The 10,689-nt window shown below is 34.7% G+C and overlaps 2 protein-coding genes and 1 pseudogene across 3 annotated transcripts; 1 reads left to right on the top strand and 2 right to left on the bottom strand.

The window, feature by feature from the left end:
• On the bottom strand, window positions 1-3,857 carry LOC107605758 (gamma carbonic anhydrase 1). Its single transcript, XM_016307731.3, has 5 exons — window positions 3,562-3,857; window positions 2,571-2,714; window positions 2,131-2,256; window positions 1,900-2,051; window positions 1-658 (listed from the first exon to the last, which is right to left on the bottom strand). The coding sequence occupies exons 1-5, from the start codon at window positions 3,674-3,676 to the stop codon at window positions 374-376; spliced, it is 822 nt and encodes a 273-aa protein (XP_016163217.1). The 5' UTR covers window positions 3,677-3,857; the 3' UTR covers window positions 1-373.
• A 1,039-nt stretch (window positions 3,858-4,896) lies between these two features.
• On the top strand, window positions 4,897-7,022 carry LOC107605756 (pentatricopeptide repeat-containing protein At3g21470 pseudogene; annotated as a pseudogene). The gene has a single exon (XR_015886063.1). The product of XR_015886063.1 is annotated as a pentatricopeptide repeat-containing protein At3g21470 pseudogene (transcript).
• Window positions 6,847-9,217, bottom strand: LOC107647824 (psbP domain-containing protein 4, chloroplastic). The gene is made up of 5 exons (XM_016351871.3): window positions 8,710-9,217; window positions 7,969-8,072; window positions 7,565-7,676; window positions 7,228-7,455; window positions 6,847-7,102 (listed from the first exon to the last, which is right to left on the bottom strand). Exons 1-5 carry the CDS (start codon window positions 9,005-9,007, stop codon window positions 7,038-7,040), a joined length of 807 nt encoding a protein of 268 aa, XP_016207357.3. The 5' UTR covers window positions 9,008-9,217; the 3' UTR covers window positions 6,847-7,037.
• Window positions 9,218-10,689: the final 1,472 nt, after the last annotated feature.

Here is a 10,689-nt window from a genome sequence, read left to right as displayed (position 1 = left end):
AAAAAAAAAACATTATCATCCTCTTATACTAATAATGTGAACAAGAATAAATTATGATCTGTTTATGTCTTGAACATAAAGATCATCAACAAACATGTGACATTGACTTGCAATGAATACATCAAAAGGCCAAAGATGCAAATACACCATCTTTCAGAAGTCTTACCTTTCTCAGACTAGATAACGGAATTTGAAACATTATGGAAATGTTTTGACTCCTGGGTCCTCTGGAAAGGAGTCATACTCTAGCCTAGAACATGTCTGGTATTATTGGAAGTGAAAATAATCTCTCTTCCATGAATTTGAACAAAACAACAATATCCCTTGGTGTCCTTTCAGGATTGGAATTCGAAAAAGAGTTCTATTGAAGACCTCAAATTTTAAGAGACTTTTCTTGTTGTTTCGGTAGGATATTTTCTGGAAGAATAAGCTCTGGAGGAATCTCACGGACAACACCGAGCATTGAGTCATACTCCTCGTCCTTACGTGCATACTTCTTTCGTAACCCCTTCTCAAACTCGATTTCATCAAATGATTTCACATTTTCTGCTGCGTGCACCTGAGCAAGGTTAGTATAGTTGGTGGCTGACTGGGAGATAAAAGCTATCTCTTCATCAGTGAGCTTCCTCAGGAACTTTGCTGGATTGCCTGCCCATATCTACAAACATATGCCAAGTTTATTGTTTCAGATCTTCAACGACATATAATATCATAACATTATTTAAAACAAATCAACCAAACAAATTGGATGAACTTGTTTGAGCTTATTTTATAAGAAAAATACTTTTCTAATATAAATATATTTCTTAGACTTGTGTATAATGTTTGGATAACATTCCTAAAACACTAGAACAGAAAACAATTAGGTTTTACTTATTTTTATTTATATAAATATGCAAAGGTTGCATCCGATAAAAAGAAAAAAAAGAAAAAAAAAGAGTACTTATTTTAAATATTTAAAAGTGCTTTTTTTCCCTTCATTTTCTTTAAGAAAAGGTATATCCAAATGCAACCATAAGAATAACTACTTCAGCTTTCTGATACTAGAATAGCTTCACAATCTAACAAACAGTGTCCTGAATTCCACATTTGAGGTCATTAAAGGTTTTCATTACCATAAATCCATGATATAGCGATTTAGATACATCTTGCAGGTTAAAAGGCATTAATATTCATGCTGTTCAAGGGAAACAGCTCTTCCAATTGATCAAATAGGACTTGTATTTGTTGTAGAGTGCAAAAATCATGCCATTAGTTCATACTTAATAGATATAAGTGATGGCCAATAAAAGTGGAGTAGGATACCATATTAAGGTGTCATCTAGAAGAGTGAGTTAAGAACCAAGCTTGTATTTAAGGTTTATTGTTTTCGGCAGTGGTGCAAACTTCGAAGAAAGATTTTATATATATATATATATAGCAACCTTGAAATATAATAGGTGAGACGTTACAATCAAAGCTGGAAAACAGAATAAGGGCATCAGGTTTCAAAAACCTCTCTAGACATATTTGCTTATTTATTCATTGCTAAAACCTCATAATTATCAAAGGTTGCTGCATACACCTTAGTGTTGATTCTTAAGGGCCTATTTATAGATTAGAATAGGAAATACCTCTTAATAAACTTTATATATGTAAAAGAATAAGGCATAATAAGTGGCTGACAACAAAGAACCCTTCAGATATTTCTAATCCATGTTACATTTTGTGATTTATTTCTAGCATAATTATCCTTACCATATCTAAATATCCATGTAAAATCCCCTAAAAATAAATAAAATGGAACACACAATTATAATTCACCCAGTTGATCCAGGTCAATGCATTGTATGTTACAAATGGTTTTTAATCCGAAACCCCAAGCATAGTCATGCTTAGCCTGAACACACATATACATACCTCTCCACTTGGAATCTTTGAATTCTGTCTCACAAGGGATCCAGCAGCAACCATCGCATGTTTCTCAACAACAACACCGTCAAGTAGTGTTGCACCCATACCAACAAAAGCCTCATCCTCAACGACGCAACCATGTAGAACAGCACTATGACCTGCCCAAAGCAAAGTTTAACACCCTTGTAAGGGTAGAATGCAGTAGCATATTCATGGTCATCCAAAAATATTACTCACCTACAGTAACTTTGTCTCCAATAATAGTAGGCAACACCTTTCCACTTAAATTTGACTTCGCAACATGCACTAAGGAGTTGTCCTGTATGTTGGTTCCGCTACCAACACTGATGCTGTTCACGTCACCTAAGTATAAAGTGAAATTCAAACATGATTGCTATGTAGATCTACAACATAGAGACTTGACAAAACCTTCACTTTTGATTTACATTAGATTATCAAAGTATTGCAATTTTATCATATTGCCAATAGAAGAAAGCTGGTTTATGGGAAAACTTTGTTTGAATCTATTTTTTATGAGGAGGGTAACCTCTTAGGCTCTGACTGCTAACTCAAATAGAAAACATCTTCCAAAACTTGATCTTGTTAGTTACTGAAGCATCAAGCAGTAAACAATCTAAGTACTTTTTATGTCTAATTGATCGAGTGAAAACCCTTACCTCTCAAGACACATCCATACCAAATTGATGATCCACCTCCAATTTTAACATCACCGATGACGGAAGCACTTGGGGCAACAAATGCATCCTTATCAACCAGAGGAGTCTTGTCAAATATGTTCATCAGAGTTCGATGCCTAGACACTAAACAAAAGAAGGAAGCAGATTAGTATATATATCTTATGGAATTATGCAAACCAGTAAAGACAGCACATGAATCCAGTTTTTCTATAAGTTTAATGAATAAGTATCCACTGCTACTTGTTATACACTACATGCCATAAATTACAAAGAAAACTCTAAAAAGCAATTACTATGTTATGTTTCCTTCCACCAGTACACGATTTTCATGTTTTGCAGTCTTAGTTATATTACAAGTACTTGTTTAGGGAGAAAAATGGTAGGCAACACAATTGGAAATTCTATGCACCACAGGGTTGTCAGCAACGAAGTTACAATCTTAGCTAAGGTTATCAAATGCACTAACAGCTGCATATCATAGAGTGAAGAAGGGGAGAAAACTAAAGTGCTTAGTTGCCAGCCAGGATCACAAGTTATAGTAATCAAGCCAAAGAACCTTTCACTTTCAATCCATTTCCCAAAACTCATACAACATTAACAATCCTATGCAACCACATTCACAAAATGTAATACTATTATGATCCCCTAATTCATTCTAAGGGTCAACCATCATTTCAAATCCATAATAACAGCTAAATTCTGGCAAAAGTAACATTCCCCCCCCCCCCTTTTTTCTCTTTTTCAAAGCATGTTATTCATTTCATTATAAAACCAGCACCATAATCATTGTCCTAACAAACTTCACATACCAAAACAGACAAAAAATCAAACTTTATAACATTGTAGTCATTGATCCACAATGACAGGAAATGATCATAATAAAACAATGGGATCCAAAACGGGATTGAACTGAGAATGAAAAAAAAAAATAAGGCGATCTAAAAGATTGAAAATTTGAAGAAATACTAACGCTGCTCTTGGAAGTAATATTTCCCTTGAAAACGGGAACCGAGGCGATCAATTGCTTGACCGGTTTCTCGAATCCAGAATCCAACAGTGTATATGGCTCTCCCAAGGGTTCCCATTTCGTCTGATTCTTCAATCTCAGTGGAAAATTAGGTTTTTTTTTCAGATTTAGGGTTTTTGTGGAAGCTGAGGTTGAGTTATGGAAGCACTACGAGCGAGACTGAGCTAGAAAATGGGGGAGAGTGCTTCGGTGGCATAGGGCAAAATGGATTTTGTCAAAGAAAAAATGTTTCATCATTTAGACGAACTATTATTATTATTATTATTATTTTAAAAATTAAAAAAAAAAAAGTGACGTGTCATTTCATAAAATTAATGTACATAAATATTGCTTTGCGTTTAAATGGATAATTAAAGAGAGAAAATAATTTTAAAACGTATTAAAAATTAATGGCAAATAATATGTTTTATGTTTAGAACTTTAGATAGCTTTTAAAAATGTGAAATTCTAATTCTCAATAAGATAAAGAAGTTCAATTTCCTCCTTTTTCTCTGACTCACTTCAAAATGCATTTAGATTAATTAACACTTAAAATTAATATATATTTCTTAATTAAATTTAATATATATATTTTTACATGTAATTGCATAAAAAATACAATATAGGTTTATATGTTAATGCAATGTATATTAATTTTGACCATTTTTTGCAGGACAAGTTTTGTTCTAAACTATTTTATTTTGATGAATTTAAAAGTTAGCAAGTTAAATTACGATATTAGTGCAAATAATAGTTGTTAGCAATAAAGACCATCTATTACTTTTAAAAGATAGTTATGTATATATTTTTATTGTAAAATAATTTTATATGTACATTTAATTATATAATGTTATATTAATAAAAATAATCTAGTTTATATTAATTACATAAATAATCCTCTATCCTTTTCCTAAATTTTTTTCATTTGTCAACCATGCCTATTTGCAAACGAGTTCATACTTATAACTATGCACAGCAGTTATCCTTAAATTGTAATTGAAATGATTTGTCAATTGTCAAGATTTTAGGTTCCATCACAACAATTTTCGGTTGTTTTTTATGCTAGAGTTAACTACTTCTTTTTCACTATATACATCATCATGATAATAACGAAATTTGATAAATACATTATTATTATTATTATTATTGAAAATTTGAAAGGATAAGGAAGGAAAAGTTTCAAGTTCTGGAAGAGTAAGCAAGGGATTATAGAAGAGATAAAATTAGTGTTCATACTTCTATGCTGGTAGAATCTTTCATGAAGATTTGGAGCAGCTTTTAAAAGTTGCTTAATTAACCATGCAAAGGTTTAGCCTTTGCACAAGTACTAACAATACATTAACGTACCCATCGCTCTTGTTTTCTTCCATAAGGAACCACATTAGTCAAGGTTCTCATAAATGTGCTCTTCTTCTGTATAAACAAACTCGCCGCGAAGGTCTCTATGATCCCAGCGTTGTCCCTTTGTTGTTCAAGGCTTGTGTTTCTCTTTCAATTCTTCACCACGTTAAGGCCTTGCATGCCGAGTCCATTAAAGCTGGTTCACATTGTGATGTGTTCATTGGAACAGCATTGGTTGGAACTTATTCAAAATGTGGTCTCCTTGGGGACTCCCGCAAGGTGTTTGATACAATGCCTGACAGAAATGTTGTCACTTGGAATGCAATGATTGGTGGGTACTTGAGAGCTGGGGACAAAGAATCTGCCTCCTCAATGTTTGAGGCGATGCCGGGGAAGACTCCGGTGTCCTGGAGCCAGTTGATTGACGGGTTTGCAAGGAACGGGGATACTGCTGCTGCTAGGAGGTTGTTCAATAAGGTTCCGGACGAGGCGAAGAACGTAGTGACGTGGACTGTGATGGTTGATGGGTATGCTAGGAATGGGGATATGGAAGCTGCCAGGGAGATCTTTGAACAGATGCCAATGAGGAACTGCTTTGTGTGGTCATCTATGATTTGTGGTTATTGCAAGAAGGGCAGTGTCGAGGAGGCTGGGGTGATTTTCGAGCGCGTTCCAGAACGCAACGTGGAGATTTGGAATTCAATGATTGCTGGGCATGTCCAGAATGGATTTGGTGAAAAAGCACTGCAGCTTTTTGAGGAAATGAAGGGTGAAGGGTTTGAACCGGATGAATTCACTGTTGTTAGTGTTTTATCTGCATGTTCTCAGCTGGGACTCTTGGATGCCGGTAAGGAAATACATAACATGATAAAGCAGAGAGGGATGAGGTTGAGTCCCTTTGTTGTGAGTGGATTGGTTGACATGTATGCAAAATGTGGGGACCTGGCCAATGCAAGGTTGGTATTTGAAGCATCAGAGTCCATTGAGAAGAACATCATCTGCTGGAACGCAATGATTTCAGGCTTTGCCATCAATGGAAAATTCCATGAAGTCCTTGAGTGTTTTGGCAGATTGGAGGAATCAAATATAAAGCCTGATTCAATCACCTGTCTCATTGTGCTCTCTGCTTGTGCTCATGGTGGTTTGGTAAATGAGGCTTTGGAAGTAGCAGCTAAAATGGAAAGATATGGAATTGAAATAGGAATCAGACATTATGGATGCATAGTTGACCTATTGGGAAGAGCAGGGAGGTTAAAAAAGGCTTATGACTTGATAATGAGAATGCCAATGAAACCGAATGAAGCTGTTTTTGGGGCACTGCTTGGTGCATGCCGGATTCATTCAGACGTGCAAATGGCAGAACAAGTAATGAAGTTAATCGGTGCAAGCACTGTTTCAAGTTCTGATTCTCTCAATGTGCTTCTGTTCAATACCTATGCAGCTTCTGAAAAATGGGAGAAATGTGAACAGATGAGGATCAGAGTAGATGAAAGAATTCAAAAGACACCTGGGTGCAGTTCATTCATCTCTAGTGCTTCGTCCATGTTCACTTCGACAAAGTAATATATTAAAAACAAAAGGATTTGATCTCTATCATAACTGTTATATAACTTTGAGCTCCTTGACGAGATCCCCATAGTTGCTACTTGCTACCCCAATTTTGGGATATTGTCCCAATAGATCACTTTAATCACTGAAGATATTTGATTTATGATTAGTGATCAAGGTGGTGTTGAGGGCAAAAGACACACTGCTTTGAAGCCAAGGTGTAAACCAACAAGCTGGTTCAATGGAATCTAAGACTTTCTACAAAAGTGAAGAACTTAAATGCCTTTATAATGTCCTTCATTTATAAGTCACAATCACTAAAGTGTGTACCTAGAAGTTAGAATGGGGACTGCCAAGCAATGTCAAAATAAAGATAGACTATTGACCACCTCAGAATTGGTATGTTGAAGGTATACAGACTTTTCATACATGATTGCTCAAATTCGTTTCCCAATCAAAATAGTGGGAAAGAAAATATCTGCTGTACTAAAATACATATACAGAAAGTGCACATTTATGATCTCTCATTCTCAAAAGCTCTCAATTGATAATTATACAACTCGAAAAGACTCAGCTATCTTCTTCAAATCATTGTAGTGTCTCTTCCACTGAAGACCTGCAATGAGGACAACATTCTGTTATTTTCTGTCAACATTTTCAAGCATTTTTTCTTTTTTTTTTTTTTATGCCTGTCCAGACTTGATGATGCAAGACTGCTTAGAAGAGCATAAATATACATACCACTGCCTGTTACACCAAACAAGTACAAGCGATTTCCAGCTGCAGTAGCAGTAATAAAAATATGAGGCGGCTCTAGCTCAAACTGGTAGTATGTTCTTCCATCGTGTTCTGCTACGTCTGAACTTAGAACCTTCCCCTCGACATTGTCCCCAATCATTTCCGGACCAAATGCATTGATGACTTTCTCTGGAGGTCCGATTTTTTCTATTGTAGCATCATCACCAAGATCTGTACACAGTCAAAATTTTATTATTTACCATGAAGTTTCACTGCTGTTTTCATTTCAATCTTATTTTCAATCTCTTTAAAAATACAAAAAGAATTAAAGAAAACTCACTATCAGCAAATCTAAGAACAGGAGCAACAACGACAAACAGACGCCCTTGCTTAGAGTTTGCAAATCTCAAATCTATCTCAGTGCCACCAAGATCTGCTATTGATACTGGTACCTGTTAAGCATATGTAGTGACGATTACAAATATATATAGTGTAAGCAATGCTAGGAATGGCAATGGCCACCGCGGACTTGTGCAATTACTTGTAGATTTTTGTATGGGTCGCATTAAATTATTCAAGGATAATTAGTATGTCCTACAGAATATGTCTGTCCTGTGATTATCTTAAAAGTTCTTTCTTGCACTTTAAGGAATTTCTACCTCAAAACTTAATCAATAGTTCATATAACAGAAATCTTGCTGGATTGTTTTGCAGCTTTAAACAAAAGAATTAATTGATCATTACCTCTTCCCATTCCTCAGGTACTCGGAAAGCGTATGGTATAATAGGACTCCATCCAACACCATGTCCACCGGACTTATCATCTGGCCTGCGGTATGTCCTCCAACCTGTCTGATCAAACGCTTGTCCACATTATGTCATTGTCACTTGAAATCAATATCAGAACAGACATTTCGAACACTAAATGGAAAATATTTAGAAACAAAAGTTGAGTAAGAAACATTGCATGCTTCTAATTTCATAAATGGAGAAAAAGCTGAGGGTTTTTTCAATGAACACTGGGTAGCTTGATATAACTTTTGACACCTTTAAGATTATCAAGTATTAACTAGAGTTAGACCACATAACAAATCTTTTAAACGAACTCATAAATAGTTTTTTCTATCTTCCCTAGGATCTGAAGTTGAAGAAGAACAACGCTACAAAGAACAGCTTCATTCACACCACTGATACTACCAAGGACAAAGCATCCCCCATGTTCTCTCATAACAATACAGATGATTAAAACTTGCATCTATAGAATATGTTCCTAGTTTTTATCACTTGTGCAACAACCCCCCTTGGCATCATCACAATTCCTTTATCATAAGCTTCCATGTGAAATTTGAATGCTATTTCTAGTGGTTTATTATTCAACAATGAGTGGGGAAAGAACACTAATTAACTACAGAATCAAAACACTGAATGGTTATGTCTCCAAACAAGGATAAACTATGTTATTCCAAAACAACAAAGAAAACGAACCATTTTCGTCTGGCTCTGACAGGCCAGGGATTCTCCCTGCTAGAAGACCTTGTTTCACAACGGCAAAACTCTCCCCTGGAAAACCCAACAAGCACACCCCAGAAGCCAAAACCGCTCTTCTATTCACCAAAGACAAAGTGGAACATCTCTGGCTTTCTTCATTGGTCAAACAACTCCCCTTTGATACTGAATCTGCTGAAGCTCTTTGAACTCCATTTTGTAATGGAGAGGGTTGTATATTCACTTGATGGTGGGTCCTCCAGGAAAGAAAACAGGTTGTGGACAAGGCTGTTGCCATGTCCACACAAGATTTTTATGTGACTGAAATGAACAATGGAATTGGTATGCTGAGGAACCCGAGAGAAAATCTTAGCAAGCGTGGAGAAAGATTAAGGCAGAATGTTGAGGTCTTAATATATATGGCTATGCATGGTTAGTTTGGTCAAAGTGCTCTAGACTTGTGTGGATACGGTTCAATTATCATTGTGGCAGTGAACTAGTGAAACTCGAATAGCTTGTTCACTTCCCTTTGCTAAAAAGTGCTAGAAGGTTGCGATTTCTGGACTCGGTGCCTCACACGTGTTGAGATGAGGTGTTTGGAAATATTGATTTTTCTCTTCCGTGTATTTAAGGGTTTTTTTTTTTTTTTTCCCCATGGTAACAAATCATTGCTATGCAAGGTTCTGGAAATCGGATTGGTCATCAAACCATTCTAGTTACTGGTTTATTAGTTTATTGGTTTAATTAGTTTAACCGGTGATTTAATCAAAAAAACTATTTTAAAATAAAATAATATATAAATTATAAATAAACATCTTAAAATATCTTCTAAATTTAAAACACTACACAAAAAATCATCGATCAAAAAGGATTTCAGATTAACCAGATTTTTTTTTGGTGACTAGATTAACCAGATTAACTTTGTGATAAAGTACCAGAAATTTAATGGATTTCAGACTAATAACATTTATTTTTCATCTTTACAGATGATATTAAATTCCATATACATATACTATATATGGGTTTATTTTTTATTTTTTGGACCAAGTATTAGAAGCATTAATTATCACACACTACACTTTCAAGTTTCAATTCATCTACCAATTAGTAGTGATTTTCTAATAACAAAGTCAAAAACCAATTAGTTGTTTTTGGTCTTTCATCATGTATGTATGTTAATTAACAAGGACAAAGCAAGGTTCTGAATAACAAAATTGTTAGCACAAAAATTAATAAAGATAAACATAAGATTGATTATAATGAACAAGTAATAGTTTCACAATTTTAACATGGCCTGAAGTGATTTTAGTGGATGATCATAAACAAACTCTACTAAAAAACATGATGAAAAACCAAAAAGAAAGAAAAATTTGAAATGCTAGAACACTGTAATTGCTATTTAGAAAATCAATATAGTAACAATGTTATTGAGTTTGCACATATATGTTCAAGACTCATCCCAAGACTCCTTTTTAACAAAACTAATCTCAATTGATATACCAGATATATATTTCCTATAGCTAACAGAACTTAATTTTATTAAGTAATTTCACTATCTTTTGTACCCTTTGTCAAGTATAAATTAACTAATTCAGTTAATACGCAGCTCCAAACACAGCAAATAATCTGCTTCATACACTCTTCAATAACAGTGAACTATGCTTCATAAACAACTCAAATTGTCAAAATCAGATTTCAAGAAATGCATAATTTATCAAGCATGACAAAGCTAAGTTCTCAAACAAAATTTTAATTGAACACAGAATCACAACATAACAGAGCACAAAATACAGCAGAGTATATCACAACAGCATTGAGCAAAGCTAATCAATAATCAATTAAACATTCAATAATCAATCAATCATTCAATAATCAATATAATATCTGAACGAAAAATAAAAACAAAAAGAAAAACAAGCATTAGCAGTGAGCAGAGAAGCCATTGCCTTCTTCGATCTGAGCAGTCTGGGCAGAGTATGA

This window comes from Arachis ipaensis, chromosome B6, assembly GCF_059453495.1.
Source record: "Arachis ipaensis isolate K30076 ecotype BB chromosome B6, ASM5945349v1, whole genome shotgun sequence".
Lineage (NCBI taxonomy): Eukaryota > Viridiplantae > Streptophyta > Magnoliopsida > Fabales > Fabaceae > Arachis > Arachis ipaensis.
Note: the sequence above shows the minus strand (reverse complement) of the source record. Positions and strands in the feature narration are given on the sequence as shown.

What these genes read in the sequence shown, in the direction of transcription:
- LOC107605758 (XM_016307731.3), bottom strand. Translation starts at nt 3,676, where the DNA reads ATGGGAACCCTTGGGAGAGCCATATACACTGTTGGATTCTGGATTCGA. An exon ending in GTATGGATGTGTCTTGAGAG is followed by an intron (nt 2,257 to 2,570) that starts GTAAGGGTTTTC and finishes CTTTATACTTAG; the next exon opens with GTGACGTGAACAGCATCAGT. An exon ending in TGGAGACAAAGTTACTGTAG is followed by an intron (nt 2,052 to 2,130) that starts GTGAGTAATATT and finishes TGCTTTGGGCAG; the next exon opens with GTCATAGTGCTGTTCTACAT.
- LOC107647824 (XM_016351871.3), bottom strand. Translation starts at nt 9,007, where the DNA reads ATGGCAACAGCCTTGTCCACAACCTGTTTTCTTTCCTGGAGGACCCAC. An exon ending in TACCTGAGGAATGGGAAGAG is followed by an intron (nt 7,677 to 7,968) that starts GTAATGATCAAT and finishes TATGCTTAACAG; the next exon opens with GTACCAGTATCAATAGCAGA. An exon ending in GTTTGGTGTAACAGGCAGTG is followed by an intron (nt 7,103 to 7,227) that starts GTATGTATATTT and finishes TCCTCATTGCAG; the next exon opens with GTCTTCAGTGGAAGAGACAC.